This window comes from Mustela nivalis, assembly GCF_964662115.1.
Source record: "Mustela nivalis genome assembly, chromosome: 18".
NCBI lineage: Eukaryota > Metazoa > Chordata > Mammalia > Carnivora > Mustelidae > Mustela > Mustela nivalis.
The window spans coordinates 12,072,100-12,090,134 of record NC_139037.1 but is presented as its reverse complement, the minus strand read 5'-3'; the positions used below and the strand labels follow the sequence as shown (position 1 = coordinate 12,090,134).

The 18,035-nt window shown below is 39.0% G+C and overlaps 1 protein-coding gene across 1 annotated transcript in view; it reads right to left on the bottom strand.

Annotated features, from left to right (window-relative positions):
• GLG1 (golgi glycoprotein 1) overlaps window positions 1–18,035 on the bottom strand; it is a 158,314-nt gene that overhangs the window by 47,371 nt on the left and 92,908 nt on the right. The window contains exon 2 of the mRNA XM_082712196.1: window positions 14,816–14,848. Within this exon, the coding sequence (XP_082568322.1) occupies window positions 14,816–14,848 (33 nt within the window). The remainder of the gene's footprint in view (window positions 1–14,815; window positions 14,849–18,035) is intronic.

The following is an 18,035-nucleotide window of genomic DNA, read 5'->3' as shown; positions in this document are numbered from 1 at the left end:
TTTCATAAAGGGGAGATGCCAAGCGTCTAGTAGGCAGGCCTATCTATCTTCATTCCTTTAAAACCCTCCTTTGTCTTGACACATACTCCGTAAGGTCTACTTTACACAACTGTTTTTTAACATGTTTTAAACTCTAAATTATCTGAAGCCATAACTATTTACAGATGAGTGCTGAATTTTACCATACCTTTTGCAGATTTACTTAACAATTTTCAATGTATGATTCAATTTCTGAAAAGTAGCATAAATGGCCCTTACACCCAGCTCAGATGGAGAGGCAGAGCACAGACTTTGTATGATGCTGAACATGAAGAGAATGGGGGAGAGAGATGCAGCTCCAAGCCTTTCTCTTGGCTATATTCCAAGAATAAACAATACACTCACTCACTCACTGATGCACTGAAACGTGTGCTTAGCACTTGCACTATACCACACACAGTCTGAACTCAAGGTCTTCATAGGCTATTAGAGGAAACAGAAAAACATGTTTGAGTTTGTATTGTACTAGGAACTAGGGGACAAAACAAAAGGAGAAAGAAAAAAGGACTACACCATCCAGTGGTGGCTACGGTCAATGGTAAGCAGTGTGAGCAATACAAGGTATCCCAGCAGTACAGGGGAGGAGGACCCCGGACTGTGTTGGGAAGTTTAGTCAAGTAAAGTGTACTATGGAAAGTGCTATCTAAGATGAAACCCTGAGAGATTAGCCGTTAGCCACAGTAAAGGGGGAGGGAGAAGACTGTTTTAGGTAAATGAAACAGCATGCATAGAAGCTCACCAAAAGGTAAACAGAGCATGTTAGAGGAACTGAAAGTTAGATGGAAGACTGATTCTGACAACCCTTGTAAGCCTTGTCTGAACTTCAACCCAAGAGTCACTGAAGGGAAATTAAGAGAGTGACATAACCAGAGCTCGTTGTTATTTATTTATTTATTTATTTGACAAACAGAGATCACAAGTAGAGAGAGAGAGAGAGGAGGAAGCAGGCTCTCCACTGAGCAGAGAGCCTGACTCAAGGCTCGATCCCAGGACCCTGGGATCATGACCTGAGCTGAAGGCAGAGGCTTTAACCTACTGAACCACCCAGGCGCCCCGCCAGATCTGCTTTTTTAGAAGTGTAACAGAGGCTTAAATCACCTGTGTTGGGAACAACACAGAAATAAGCACTTAATTCCATATAGGAGTACTGGAAAAAAAAATCTGTGAATAAATAAAATATGAAGGATGAGTAGTATTTCTTCTCTTCCCCCCTAAAGAAAAAAGCAAGCCAGCAAAAAGCTCTAACCCTTCAACTACCATCAATAAGTGAGTTTTTAGAAAAAAAACACTGGCCACCATCTGTAACAAAAGCTCTAAAAGGAGCTGTGCCTTGCTCAGCACAGTGTATGCCCAGTGCCTATAAGAGAGAGTGACAGAACACACAGACATCAACAAATATTTGTTAAATAGAGGAACAAAAAAATAAATTTATACCATAATGAGTGACAAGTTCAACCAATAGGACATATGAGGCAAAACTGAGAATGTGGGTATAGGAGAAACTTAGTTCTAACTGAAGGAATCTTGGGCCTCCTGGCTCCACACAAGCAAAGACAAATCCAGTGATTCAAAAGACAAGGTTAGAATTTAGACAAACACATTTTACAATTATCTATGAATTAAGTCAGTACTACTTGGTAATTACATTTTATATTTTATTTTTTAATTTAATAAATAAAATATTTAAAAATATTATTTATTTGAGAGAGAGAGAGAGAGAGAGCAAGAGCAGGGGAAGGCCAGAGGGAGAGGGAGAAGCAGACTCCCTGTTGAGCAGGGAGCCCAATGTGGGGGCTTGATCCCGGGACCACCCGAGCCCAAGGCAGATGCTTAACCGAATGAGCCACCTAGGTACTCCTAACTTTTGTATTTTAAAATTAAAGCAACATTCTTCTTTTAAAATTAAGAGCATTCTGTGTGTACATCAAACCAAAGATTCCTTACTGAGTGACCTATGGCTGACTTCTTTGAAAGGAAGGAAGAAAGGAAAGGCGCCTGGGTGGCTCAGCCAGTTAGGTGCCTGCCTTTGGCTCAGGTCATGATCCCAGCGTCCTGGGATCGAGTCCCACATCAGGCTCCTTGCTGAGCAGGGAGCCTGCTTCTCCCTCGCCTGCTCTGCCTGCCGATCCCCCTGCTTGTGCTCTCTCTCTTTCTGTCAAATAAATAAATAAAATCTTAAAAAAGAAAAAAAAAAAGGAAGGAAGGAAGGAACGAATGATGGAAGGTGGAAGGGAGAAGGCAGGGAGGGAGGGAGAGAGAAGTAAGAAAGAAACCCTGTCTGGCGGCTCAAGGATATCCCATAAACAAAAACAAATGACAGAAAAATTATAAAATACAAACTACAGGGGGCTTCCTTACTTTATCTAACACAAACTCAGATGTCCTGTAATGGCCTAGAAACTGATTTTCTGTCAAAGCCATTTAGATAATCACTTAGAGCTTCTGAAATGTCTTTAACCTTTAACTTTGGAATGTCTAATTTTTGTTTTTAATTTTTTGAGGTTTGATTCACAGACTATAAAAGTCACCATTTTGAAGTGTCCAGATTCAGTGGCTTTCAGTACATTCACACGGTTGTGCAAACACCAGTGTCTAATTCGCGGACATGCTCGTCGTCCCCAACAGAAACCCCACAGCTGTTTTATCCCTCCTCATCCTTCCTCCACCCATCCTTTACCAACCATGAATCTACGTCTGGTCTTTTATTTTTAGTATGAGCTAGTAATGCATGATTATTCCTTCACGAAGGAAAGTACAAAAGGAATTCAACACGGGTTTCCACCAGTACCTTTTCTTCAAGAGAATATAAACATACATTCACACCTGATTTTGGGAGTTGATTACCTGCATCATATTTGATACCTGTCCCGACCTCCTGAGTGGTTGAGTGGTTACTGTCAACTAGAAAAATAACTGCAATTTGACACTAAGTGCTATCGGTTAACAGGATGTAGTTCAGCTTCAATTTTCTTAAACACAAGATGTTCACTTACGAATCCACCCACTTACCCATCTCCCTCTCCTAGACACATACTGAGTAACTACTATAACCTGGAATCTTGCTAGATGACAACATGAAGGGTGAAGAAGAAAAAAAGCCACTGTCTCAGCATTCAAGGAGCTCAACCACGGGAGCCAAGCGACAAACAGTCAGCCTGGGAAGCAAATAAGCAATGGAAATATAGTGTGATAAATGTGACACCAGATGCATACCGGAGATGTTATGGGGATACGAAGGAAGAACATAGCTCAGTGAATGTAGAGGAGGGGTACGTGGGGAGGTAGTGATTGTGACACCGGGCTCGATCCTAAGGAATTTTGTCAGGTGAACTGAGGGAGACTGGGGTTCTAGGAGTACAAGGCTAAAAAGGACAGAAAGAGTAATTATAACTTCTAAGGACACCTATAGCTCGGGATGGCTAGGTTAAGGTAATGAAAGATGGGGCTGGGCTGTAAGCAGGGATCAGATGACACAGAGTATCAGAGCTTACCTTAAAGAATGTGTAGTTTATCTAATAGGAAACGGGAAGCCAGTGAACAATTTAACCAGAGAACTCAAAAGGTCAACTTTGGTCGCAGTGCAAAGAAAGGCCAGACTAGGTGGGGGTTAGCAGACCAGTTAAAGGCAAGAAATGCTGGATGGGAGAAGATGGGATATATCTGAAAAAGTCAGGATAGTGACAAGTTTTTGGTACAGATGGTGAAGGAAAAACCTTCCTTCATAGTCAAGCTCCTTGAAAGCCTGTATAGCTCATTTTATCCACTTACTCTTTTATTCATCTCAAAAATTTTAGATCAAAGCTGTTTAGTCAAATAGTTCTATAAATGCAGATAAAAAATCAGACCAGTTCCCTGACAAGTCCCTTTCTGAAGTCCTACCAACTCCCCAGAGACAAATACTTTAAATTCCTTTAGCTTTTTCTTAGGGTAATTAACTCGACACTTTTTAAAAGAGAGAACGAAAGCCAGAGAGACAGAGAGAGAGGTGGGGGGGGGGCAGAGGGACAGGGAGAAGCAGACTTCCCACTAAGGAGGGAGGCCATGACGTGGGACTCGATCCCAAGATCCTGGGATTATGACCTGAGCTGAAGGCAGATGCTTAACCAACTGAGCCACCCAGGTGGCCCTAACTTTACACTTTTATTAACTACTTGCTGTTTCCTGACTTGTTAGTTTTAGATATTCTGTAATAGCTTTATACTACAGAAGATACGGAATGAACTTTAATATGCTTTTTCCTGATATAGATATTGTGATATAGATAAATCACAATGCTAGATAGAATTTACATTATTGATGATGTAAAAGAGCATATATCCCGAGAAATACATAATATTATTATTATCAGACAGAGTAGAAATGTGAAATCAGCAGCTAGAGTCTGGAGGTCTGTAGAAAGAATAGGAGACAGGAACCACAACTTGTCACCAGAGCATCACCAACTACTCTTCAACAGAAATCCTGGCAGCAGTCTACGTAGTCATCTGGAGGTAAGTTCTCTCCAGATAACAGCTTAGGTGTGAGAAGGCAAGACTCACAAGGTGCCTTGGCTTAGAAAACTCAAGAGCCATGGGAGCTACCATCACCAGTAACAACCCTCTGGTCATAGCTTTCAGGGTCCCCATGAGGGAAATACGCAGGTACCAGTCACCACATCAGGGAAGCCCAAAGTATGACACCCTTAGTGAGTAGACATAGTTAGCTCATGGTCACAGAGATCCTAGCCCTTGTGCAGTAGGCTATATCATGACCTGGGCCGAAGGCAGAGGTTTTAACCCACTGAGCCACCCAGGCTCCCCGCCAAGAATAGTCTTGAGGAAGAAGAAAGCTGTTAATATTTCATCATGTTTGCTGTAGTTCTTTTTTTTTTTCTTTCAGTCTAGATGTAGCCCTTTACACTTTATAAGACATTAGGACTTAATATTTTGAATTCTTTCACTTCTTCACTGCTACTAATGTGTATCAGCCTTTCTGATTACAAAAGAAAATGTATATTGCTCTTTTTTCTGCTTGTATCCCATTGGGAAGTGGTTTTTCTTTATCATTTTATTTTATTTTCATTATGACAAGTGTACTCTTTAATTCCTATCTCCTATTTCTTTTTTTTTTTTTTTTTAAGATTTTATTTATTTATTTATTTATTTATTTATTTATTGAGAGAGAGGTAGTGAGAGAGAACATGAGCGAGGAGAAATCAAAGGCAGAAGCAGACTCCCCATGGAGCAGGGAGCCCGATGCGGGACTCGATCCCAGGACTCCAAAGGCAGTCGTCCAACCAACTGAGCCACTCAGGCGTCCCCCTATCTCCTATTTCACTCATCCCCCCACTCACCTCCCCTCTTGTAACCAACAGTTTGTCTTCCACAGTTAAGAGTCTGTTTCTTAGTTTGTTTCTTCTTTTTGTCTTTTGCTACCTTGTTTTGTTCAATTTCACATAAGAACATACAATATTCGTCTTTCTCTTATTTTCGCTTAGCATTATATTCTCTATATCCATCCATGGTGTTTCAAGGGGCAAGATTTCATTCATTTTTATGGCTGAGTAATATTCCTATATATTTATTATATTCTTTTATGATTACCTTTTCTTTCCCATTCATCTATGTACAGACACTTGGGCTCTTTCCATAGTTTGGCTATTGTAAATAATGTTGCTATGAACATCAGGGTGCATGTATTATCCCTTTGAATTAATGTTTTTCTATTTTGGGGGGTAAATACCAAGTAGTGTGATTATTAGATAATAGGGTAGTTCTATTTTTAATTTTTTGAGGAAACTTCATGCTGTTTTTCACAGTGGCAGCTCCAGTGTGCATTCCCATGAACAGTGCCCAAGGGTTTCTTTTTCTCCACATCTTCACCAAAACTTGTTGTTTCTTGTGTTGTTGATTTTAGTCATTTTGATGGGTGTAAAGTGAGAGCTCAATGTAGTTTTGATTTGCATTTCCCTGATGATGAATGATGCTGAGTATCTTTACATGTGTCTGCTAGCCATCTGGATGTCTTCTTTGGAGAAATGTCTGTTTATGTCTTCTGCCTATTTTTAATTGGATTATTTATTTTGGGGGTACTGAATTGTAATACTTCTTTATATATTTTGGATATTAATCCTTTATTGGAAATGCCTTTTTGGCTTTGTTGATTGTTTCCTTTGCTATGCAGAAACACTTTATTTTGATGTAGTCCCAATGGTTTATTTTTGCTGCTATTGGTCTTTTTATAACCACACATGATCAGGTTAATTAAATAAATTCTGTTCTAAGATTGGTGTTGAAGTTAGAAATCTGAACCTTAATTAGTTAACTGATTATAGTAAGGAATTATGACATTTTCAGATATAACAGTATTGTGGCTATTTTTTAAATAAAGCCTTATCTTTTAGAGGTATTTAACAAAATATTAACAAATGAAATGATGTCTGGGTTCTGTTTCAAAATAATACAAAAGGAGGGGAAGTAAGCAGGAAGAGAGATGGCACAGGGTGGATCTGAACAAATAGCTGAAGCTGGGGGGTAATTACATGAGGGTTGATTATATTATACTCCTGAGATATAATTTATGTACTACTGAATTCACACTTCTAAAGTATACTTTAGTGTCTACTGGTATATTCAAATTTTGACAACTGTCACCACTATCTAATTCTAGAATACTTTCATCATCCCAACATGAAAGTTCATGGAGTTAAAGGGTATAATGGTAAGCAAAGTCAGTCAGTCAGAGAAAGACAGATACTATATGATCTCATTATATGTGGAATTTAAGAAACCAAACAAGCAAAGAGAGAAAAAAGAGAGAGAAAGAGAGACCAACCAAGAAAAGACTCTTAACTGCAGATAAAAAACTGATGGTTACCAGAGGGGAGATGGTAGGAGGCTAGGTGAAATACGTGATGGGAATTAAGGAGTGCAACTGTTGTGATGAGGACTGAGTGATGTATGGAATTGTTGACTCACTATGTTGTACACCTGAAATTCATATAACACTGTATGTTAAGTGTACTGGAATTAAATAATAATGATAATAAATTTTTCAAAAGAAATGCCATACCTAGTAGCAGTCACTTCCTACTCCCCACTTCCCCCAGCCCTTGGCAACCACTAATCTTCTGTTGATTTGCCTATTCTAGACATTTCATATAAACAGAAACGTAAAATATGTAACCTTTTGTGTCCAGTTCCCAAGTTTCATCTTTACTGTGGCATGTTATCAGTACTTCATTCCTTTTTCCTGCCAAATATTATTCTACTACATGGCTTTATCATGTCTCATTTATCCATTATCAGTTGATAGATATTTGGGCTGTTTCCACTTATTCAATGCTATAATTATTGCTTCTATGAACACCTGTGTACACAATTTTATGTGAACATGATTTCAACCATCTTGGGAGTCTCTAGTTGTGGAACTGATTGTTCAGATCACAACTGTTTAGCCTTTTGAAGAACTACCAGACTATCTTTTGTAGTGGCTATACCATTTCACATTCCCACCAGCAATGTATGAGGATTCCAATTTCCCCATATTTTCAACATGTTATTGTCTTTTTTATTACAGTCATCCTAGTAGGTATAATATAATATATTGTAATTCTGATTTGCATTTCCTTAAGATGAATGTTGTCGAGCATCTTTTCATGTGCTTATTGCCATCTGTATATTTCTTCAGAGAGATGTTTATTCAAATCCATTGCTTATTTTATTTTATTTTATTTTTTCAAATCTTAATTTTTTTATTTTTTATAAACATATATTTTTATCCCCAGGGGTACAGGTCTGTGAATCACCAGGTTTACACACTTCACAGCACTCACCAAAGCACATACCCTCCCCAATGTCCATAATCCCACCCCCTTCTCCCAAACCCCCTCCCCCCCAGCAACCCTCAGTTTGTTTTGTGAGATTAAGAGTCACTTATGGTTTGTCTCCCTCCCAATTCCATCTTGTTTCATTTATTCTTCTCCTACCCACTTAAGCCCCCATGTTGCATCACCACTTCCTCATATCAGGGAGATCATATGATAGTTGTCTTTCTCTGCTTGACTTATTTCACTAAGCATGATACGCTCTAGTTCCGTCCATGTTGTCGCAAATGGCAAGATTTCATTTCTTTTGATGGCTGCATAGTATTCCATTGTGTATATATACCACATCTTCTTGATCCATTCATCTGTTGATGGACATCTAGGTTCTTTCCATAGTTTGGCTATTGTGGACATTGCTGCTATAAACATTCGGGTGCATGTGCCCCTTTGGATCACTACGTTTGTATCTTTAGGGTAAATACCCAATAGTGCAATTGCTGGGTCATAGGGCAGTTCTATTTTCAACATTTTGAGGAACCTCCATGCTGTTTTCCAGAGTGGCTGCACCAGCTTGCATTCCCACCAACAGTGTAGGAGGGTTCCCCTTTCTCCTCATCCTCGCCAGCATCTGTCATTTCCTGACTTGTTGATTTTAGCCATTCTAACTGGTGTGAGGTGATACCTCATTGTGGTTTTGATTTGTATTTCCCTGATGCCGAGTGATATGGAGCACTTTTTCATGTGTCTGTTGGCCATCTGGATGTCTTCTTTGCAGAAATGTCTGTTCATGTCCTCTGCCCATTTCTTGATTGGATTATTTGTTCTTTGGGTGTTGAGTTTGCTAAGTTCTTTATAGATTCTGGACACTAGTCCTTTATCTGATATGTCGTTTGCAAATATCTTCTCCCATTCTGTCAGTTGTCTTTTGATTTTGTTAACTGTTTCCTTTGCTGTGCAAAAGCTTTTGATCTTGATGAAATCCCAATAGTTCATTTTTGCCCTTGCTTCCTTGCCTTTGGCGATGTTCCTAGGAAGATGTTGCTGCGGCTGAGGTCGAAGAGGTTGCTGCCTGTGTTCTCCTCAAGGATTTTGATGGATTCCTTTCGTACATTGAGGTCCTTCATCCATTTTGAGTCTATTTTTGTGTGTGGTATAAGGAAATGGTCCAATTTCATTTTTCTGCATGTGGCTGTCCAATTTTCCCAGCACCATTTATTGAAGAGGCTGTCTTTTTTCCATTGGACATTCTTTCCTGCTTTGTCGAAGATTAGTTGACTGTAGAGTTGAGGGTCTATTTCTGGGCTCTCTATTCTGTTCCATTGATCTATGTGTCTGTTTTTGTGCCAGTACCATGCTGTCTTGAGGATGACAGCTTTGTAATAGAGCTTGAAGTCTGGAATTGTGATGCCACCAACGTTGGCTTTCTTTTTCAATATCCCTTTGGCTATTCGAGATCTTTTCTGGTTCCATATAAATTTTAGAATTATTTGTTCCATTTCTTTGAAAAAGTTGGATGGTACTTTGATAGGAATTGCATTAAATGTGTAGACTGCTTTTAGGTAGCATAGACATTTTCACAATATTTATTCTTCCAATCCAGGAGCATGGAACATTTTTCCATTTCTTTGTGTCTTCCTCAATTTCTTTCATGAGTACTTTATAGTTTTCTGAGTATAGATTCTGTGCCTCTTTAGTTAGGTTTATTCCTAGGTATCTTATGGTTTTGGGTGCAATTGTAAATGGGATTGACTCCTTAATTTCTCTTTCTTCTGTCTTGCTGTTGGTGTAGAGAAATGCAACTGATTTCTGTGCATTGATTTTATATCCTGACACTTTACTGAATTCCTGTATAAGTTCTAGCAGTTTTGGAGTGGAGTCTTTTGGGTTTTCCACATATAGTATCATATCATCTGCGAAGAGTGATAATTTTAAAATTTGTTTATTGTTGAGCTGTAAGAAGTTTTTTTAAGTATGTTCTCATTACTAGACCCTTATTGGATATATGATTTGCAAATATTTTCTCTCATTCCTTGGGCTTTCAATTTTCTTGACAGTACTCTCTGAAGCCACAGAAGTTTTAAATTTTGATGAATTTCACTTTATTTTGTCTTTGGTTAGTTGTACTTTAGGTATCATACCTTAAAAACCTTCGCCTAATCTAATGTCATTAAGATTTACATCTACAGTTTTATCTGGGTGATTTATAATTTAGCTCTTATATTTAGGTCTTCGATCCATTTTTATATATATGGTATGAAATAGGGGTCCACATTCATCTTGAGGTATGTGGATATCAAGCTGTTCCAGAACCATCTGTTGAAAAGTCTCCTATTTACCCCCAGTGTATTATCTTGGCACCCTTGCTGAAAATCAGTTCACTATAAATGAATGTTTTTTCTGAATTCTCAATTCTATTACACTGATCTATATATCTATCCTTATGCAAGTACCACACAGTCTTGATTACTGTGACTCTACAATAAATTTTGAAATCGGGAATTATGAATTTGTTCTTTTTTCAAGACTGTTTTGGGTCTTTTGGATCCCTCGCATTTCCATATGAATTTTAGGGTCAGTATGTCAATTTCTGCAAAGTTGTCAGCAGAAATTTTGACAGGAATTGCCTGAATGTAGATCAACTTGGAGAGTATTACCATCTTAACAATATTATATTTTCCAATCCATAAAACAGGATGTCTTTTCCTTTAAATCATCTTCAATTTTGTTCAAAGATGTTTTCCATGGAGTTCAGTATACCAGTCTTATACTTTTTTGGTTAAATTTATTTAATTTTTTTTTAAAGGATTTTATTTATTTATTTGACAGAGATCACAAGCAGGCAGAGAGGCAGGCAGAGAGAGGGGGAAACAGGTTCCCGGCTGAGCAGGGAGCCTGATGCGGGGCTCGATCTCAGGATCCTGAGATCATGACCAGAGCAGAAGAAAGAGGCTTAACCCACTGAGCCACCTAAGCACCCCATGTTAAATTTATTCGTAAGTATTTGATTCTTCTTGATGCTATTGTAAATATAGTTGTTTTAATTTCATTTTCAGATCATTCATTGCTGGTCAGTAGCAATACAGCTGGCTTTTTAATCTACTAATCTTATATCCTGCAGCCTGCAGTCTAATTACTAACATTAGAAAATTTCCCGTATTAGAAGCTTAAAAAATCAGTATTGAATTTAGTCAAATGATTTAATGTACCTACTGAGATGATGACATAACTTTTTCTCCTTTATTGTAACTAACTTTTCAAATGTTAAATTAACCTCACAGTTCTGCAATAAATCCAGTGCAGTCCTGATGTATTTCCCTTCTTATATTTTAGTGGATTCAGTTTGCTACTAATTTGGTTAACATTTTTTAATCTATGGTTCACAAGTGACACTGGCCTATGTTTTCCTTCTTGTTTTATCCTTGTTATGTGATACTAAGGTAATGTTAGCCTCATAATGAATAGAAAAACATTTCTGCTTTTTTTTATCCTTTAGAAGACTGATATTGGGGGGGCGCCTGGGTGGCTCAGTGGGTTAATCCTCTGCCCTCGGCTCAGGTCATGATCCCAGGGTGCTGGGATCGAGCCCCACATCAGGCTCTCTACTCGGCAGGGAGCCTGCTTCCTCCTCTCTCTCTGCCTGCCTCTGCCTACTTGTGATCTCTCTCTCTGTCCAATAAATAAATTTAAAAAAAAAAAAAAAGAAGACTGATATTGGGGCACCTAGGTGGCTCAGTCAGTTAAGTATCTATCTTCAGCTCAGGTCATGATCCCAGAGTCCTGGTTTGAGCCCCTCACTGGGTTCCCTGCTCAGTGGGGAGCCTGATTCTCCCTCTCCCTCTGTATCTCCCCCAGCTTGTGTCAAGTTGTCTATCTTTAATAAATAAAATCCTTTTTAAAAGATTCTATTTATTTACTCATGAGAGAGACAGAGAGAGAGAGAGAAGGAGGAGAGGCAAAGGGAGAAGCAGGCTCCCAAGGTGCAGGGAGCCCAATGTGGGACTCGATCCCAGGACCCCAGGATCATGACCTAAGCCGAGGGCAGATACTTAAACATCTAATGCTTTCTTTATGGGATTTTTATTTAAAGCTTCATTTTTTAAAAAATATTTTTTAAGGGACACTTGGATGGCTCAGTTGGTTGAGTGGCTGCCTTCACCTCAGGTCATGATTCTGGAGTCCTCAGATCAAGCCCCACATCAGGCTCCCTGCTCAGCGGGGAGTCTGCTTCTCCCTCTGCCCTTCACCCTGCTTGTTCTCTCTCTGGCTCTATCTCAAATAAATAAATAAAAACTTTATAAATAAATAAATATTTAAAGTTTTATTCATTTAAGTAATCTCTACACCCCATGTGGTGCTCAAACTTAAAACACCAAGATCAAGATACTGAGCCAGTCAGCCAGTAAAGATTTTTATTTACAGATTAATTTTTTAAAATAAATATAGGCCACACAAATTTTCTACTTCTTGTGTTGGTTTTGGTAAATTTCTTTCTCTAGTAATTTGTCCACTGTGCAAACATTTTCAAATATATTGGCCTAACAATTCTTCATAACTAATTTTATCTCTTGCTTAACAACACTAATTTATTCCAGAACACCCCCAGTAGGTGGAAAGCTGTCTAATTTTTTAAACTTGATCCACTAGTTTTAATGGGAAAGATTATCACACAACCCATCCCAACCCAAAAAAAGTGTATTAGTTTGCTAGGGCTGCCTAACAAAATACCACAGACCAGTTGGCTTAAGCAAGAGATTTATTTTCTCACAATTCTGGAGTTTAGATGTCTGAGATTAAAGTGTTAGCAGTACTGATTTCTTCTGAGACTTTTCTTCTTGTATCCTCACATGGTTTTCCCTCTGTCTCTGTGTCCTAATCTTCTCTTTTTGTAAGGACATAATTTTCTATTTTCTGTATACTTTGTCCCTATTTTTAACAGTGTCAAATCCTTCCTCTTCTCGAGCCTTTTAGGACTCCTAGGTCTAAATTAGCTACTTTCTGGGATCCCCCTATGCCAGAGTCACTTGACTGATGGATTTTGAATATTTTCCCTAATTTTTTACTTCATAAATAATGCCACAAAATCCCCTTATGGACATATTTGAATCAGTTCTTTTAAGTATAACTATTACCACTTCTATTCTTAGAAGTAAAAATGTTAAGCCAAAGTATATACATATTTTAAGTTGACTGCTTTACAAAGAAGTTTTCATATTTATATTCTTATTCACAGGCAGAGCAGAGTTTAACCACCTTTTCTGCAAAAGGCCTGAAAGAAAAATCTTTTATACTTATAGGGACCTATATACAGTAACTGTTGAAATTACTCAATCTTTCTATTATAGCATGGAAAGCACCAAAGATAGTATGTAACTGAATGGGTGTGGAAGTGTTCCAATAAAACTTTATGCATAAAAATAGGCAGTGGTCTGGATTAGGCCAATGGGTAGCAGCTGGCTAATCAGTGGGCTAGAGAAAGCTTATATCCCCATATTCCCATCAATATTATGTATTTATCAGATTTTTTATATTTGCTAATCAGATGGATGAAAATAATGCACTCATTTGTCTTTTAAGTTTCACACTTTTAACAATAAGAGACAATCAAATTTTAATGGTTTATTAGACATCTTTTTCATTATAAATAATCTATTTATACTTGTCACCTATTTTTATTTTTATTTTTTAAAAATATTATATTTAGGGCGCCTGAACGGCTCAGTCATTAAGGGGCTGACTGACTCAGGTCATGATCCTAGCATCCTGGGATTGAGCCTCACACCAGGCACCCTGCTCCTCGGGAAGCCTGCTTCTCCCTCTTCCACTCTTCCTGCTTGTGTTCCCTCTCTCACTGTATCTCTCTCTCTGTCAAATAAAGAAATAAAATCTTTAAAAAATATTTTATTTCTTTATTTGACAGAGAGAGAGAGAAAATAAGCACAAGCATGGGGAGCGGCAAGCAGACGGAGGAGAAAGAGAAGCAGCCTCCCTGCGGAGGGGGCAGTCCAACGCAGGACTGGATCTCAGGACCCCAGGATCATGACCTGAGCTGAAGGCAGATGCTTAACCAACTGAGTCTCCCAGGGGCCCCTGTTGCTATGTTTATTAGCAGCACTTTCTATTAAAGAATATAGTTCTTTGGGGCACCTGGGTGCCTAAGTCAGTTAAGCATCCACCTCTTGGTTTCAGCTTAGGTTAGGATCTCAGGTCACCCCTATACAAATGATTTTTAATGTATTAATTCTAGTTATCTCTTGAGTGTGTGTGTGTATGTGTGTGTATAAAACCTTTAACATAGGGCACCTGGGTGGCTCAGTCAGCCATGTGTCTGCCTTTGGCTCAAATCATGATCCCAGGGTCCTGGGATGGAGCCCTGCGTGGGGCTCCCTGTTCAGCAGGAGTCTGCTTCTCCCTCTCCCTCTACCCACCCACATGCTCTGTCTCAAATAAACAAATAAAATCTTTGAAAATAAAAATAAAGTTGTAAGCATGATAGGCATAGAAACAATTATTTTCAAATGGTAGCTATACCTGAAGTAAAACTTAAGCTTAAGTACATAAATATTTGACAAAATCTACTTGTTTCTAGAATGGAGGGGTATTTGCAGATTTACATGGTCCTTAAATAAGTTTTATCATCCTTGTTAAGAGTAAGAGAATCTGGGGCACCCGGGTGGCTCAGTTGTTAAGCGTCTGCCTTTGGCTCAGTTCATGATCCGGGGGTCCTGGGATCAAGTACCGCACTGGGCTCCCTGCTCGGCGGGAATCCTGCTTCTCCCTCTTCCACTCCCCCTGGCTGTACTCCCTCTCTCACTGTCTCTGTCAAATAAATAAATAAAATCTTAAGAAAAAAAAAAAAAAAAAGATTAAGAGAATCTAAGAAGACATAATGTTTCCCGGAACAACAGGAAAAGCCTCCTGAATCTGCCATATATATAAAGCACATATGGTGAGTTATGGAAAATCCATACTTACATGATTGCAGTCTGAAGAAATCTCATTTTCAGGCTAAAAGGAAAAAAAAAGAGAGATGATGTTAAAAAAAAAACCAAAAAACTAACCCTCAAGTTTTCAAATACCACCAAAATAAACTCAAAACAAGAAATCTGAATATTTAACTGAGTATGCTTCTTCAATTTAAGAAATAAAATGGGCTTATATATGTTTTAGATTGCCAGGGAGGAATATACCAGAAAAGTAGATGAGATATAATCACTTTCTAATCAATCACTTTCTAATCAATGGTACAATCTGAAAATGGGGAAAATGGAAAAAAAAGTAGTAAAGAGGGAAGAGTTCAAGACCTATATTTCATCTGGTCCCGGGAATTCAGCTAGATAGCTATCAAAGCATTCTGGACATCTACCAACTCAACAGGAGATTGAAGAAAAGAATAGCAGCAACTCTATGAGCAGAAAAGTGATCACTTTCTGGAAGGTAGGACCTGCAGAGAAGTGAATCTGAGATGTACGGGAAGACCGCAGGGTTGGGGGGTACTTCTGTCAGCCGGCTACTGGCAAATGATACAGCAACAGAGCACAAAATTGGGACTTCTATAAGTTTGCACCGGTGAGGAACTTAACTCTGGTGGCTAAGCAAGGGGTGGAGCCCTCACTGATACAGTGTGGTCTCAGGACTCTTGGGGTCACAGAAAGACCAGGGTTGCATGAATGTGGCAGAACTCCCAGGCATCGAGGCAGGGAAATTGGCTCCAAAGACTGAGCCGAGGAGTGGGCTCTCAGCTTGGGATTGCCATAAACCGTGATATGCAGTACAGTTGGGCCACTGCACTTTGAGCTGGGGCCCAAAACATGGCAGAACCAGAAAGACTTCCCTTCCTCCCCAAGGATGAGCAGGAGGGGAACCCAATGCAGGGATCTGCTGGGTTTGGAGACGCCAAATGGGGCCATGTGCCAGAAATAGAAATGCACTGTCACAAGCTGGGTGAGCAGAGTATGGCCAAAGACCAGGGAGAGAGGAGTGATGGACTGCTTTTCTCTGAGGGTGCACTAAGGAGTGGGGACCCGAGCTCTCTGAGGCCAGAGATTGGGAGGCTGCCGTTTTCACTCTCTTCCTCAAAAGCTGTGTGGAAAGCTGTTAGGGAAGAAAAACTAGAGAGAGCAAACCAAGCATATTACTTAGCCTGGCCGCTGGCAAGGACGATGCAATTCTGCGTAGGGCAAATACACTTGAGAAGCAATGCAACACCCTTGCCCCAGAAGATCAGCAAGAACGTCCAGCCAAGACCAAGTTTACCAAGTTTACTGCAAAACTCCAGTGCTAGGGGAATACAGCACATAGAATTCATGGCTTTTTCCCCATGATTCTTTAGTCTTTTGACTTTAATTTTTAAAATTTTATTATTTGTTTCTTTTTCTTTCTTTTTCCCATTTTTATTTCCTTTTTCAACCAACTTATCATTTCCCTTTTAAAAACCTTTTTTTAAATTTAATTTTTGCAGTTGTATCACCTCCATTCATTGTATTTAACCTTATTTTTGTATATATGTAAGTTTTACTTTCTTTTAAAATTTTGAGATCCAGTTTCTTCTAACAGACCAAAATATACCCCAAATCCAGTATATGGCTCTGTTCTATGAAACAGCCTGATCATATTCTTCCCCCTTACCCCCACCTGTGGGTCTCTTGGGTCTCTTCTGATTTGTTCCGTGTTACATTTCTCTGGAGTCATTGTTACCCTTTAGCATTTTGTTCTCTCATTCATCTATTTTTCTCTGGACAAAATGGAAAAACTCACCTCAAAAAATAGAACAAGAAACAGTACCAACTGCCAGGGACCTAATCAATATGGACATTAGTAAGACATTAGAACTAGAGTTCAGAATAACAATTATAAAGATACTAGCTGGGCTTGGAAAAAAGCATAGAGGATACTAGAGAATCCCTGGAGAATTAAAATCTAACTAAGTCAACATCAAAAAGGCTTTTCATGAGATGCAATAAAAAATTGAGGCTCTTACTACTAAGATAAGTGAGGCAGAAGAGAGAAATAGTAACATGAAAGGCCAAATGATGGAGAATAAAGACACTGAGAGAGAGATAAACAACTATTGCATCACGAGGGGAGAATTCGAGAGATAAGTGATACCATAAAGTGAAACGATATTAGAATAATTGGGATCCCAGAAGAAGAAAGACAGGGGCAGAAGTATATTGGAGCAAATTATAGTGGAGAACTTCCCTAATTTAGGGGAGGAAACAGGCATCAAAATCCAGGAGGCTCAGAAGACCCCCCTCAAAATCAACAAAAATAGATCAACACCCTGACACCTAATAGTAAAACTACGAATCTCAGAGACAAACAAGTCCTGAAAGCAGCTCGGGACAAGATATCTGTAACCTACAATGGTAGAAACATTTGATTGGCAGCAGACCTATCTACAGAGACGTGGCAGGCTGGAAAGGACTGGTGTGATCCAGGAACTAAGTGAAAAATAATATGCAGCCAAGAATACTATATCCAGTAAAAGTGTTATTGAAAATAAAAAGCTATTGAAAATAGAAATAAAAAGCTTCTAGGACAAAGAGAAATTAAAAGATTTTGCAATTACCAAACCAGCCCTACAAAAAATACTGAAAGGGATCCCCCCCCTTTTTTAAAGATTTTATTTATTTATTTGACAGACAGAGATCACAAGTAGGCAGAGAGGCAGGCTGAAAGAGAGAGAGGAAGAAGCAGGCTCCCTGCCGAGCAGAGAGCCCGACGTGGGACTCGATCCCAGGACCCTGGGATCATGACCTGAGCTGAAGGCAGAGGCTTAACCCACTGAGACACGCAGGCGCCCCTAAAAGGGATCCTTTAAGCAAAGAAAGAACATAAAGGTAACACAGGCCAGAAAAGAACAGACAATATACAGTAATAGTTACCTTACTGGCAATACAATAGCACTAAATTAATATCTTTCAATAGCTACCCTAAAAGTAAAGGGCTAAATACCCCAATCAAAAGACACAGGGTACAAGACTGGATAAAAAAGCAAGACCCATCAATATGCTGTCTGCAAGAGACTCATTTCAGACCCAAAGATACGTCAAGATTTAAAGTGAGGGGGTAGAAAACCATTTATCATGCTAATGGTATCAAAAGAAAGATGGGGTGACAATCAATTAGATTTTAAACCAAAGACTATAATAAGAGGTGAGGAAGGACACTGTATCATACTTAAAGGTGCTAT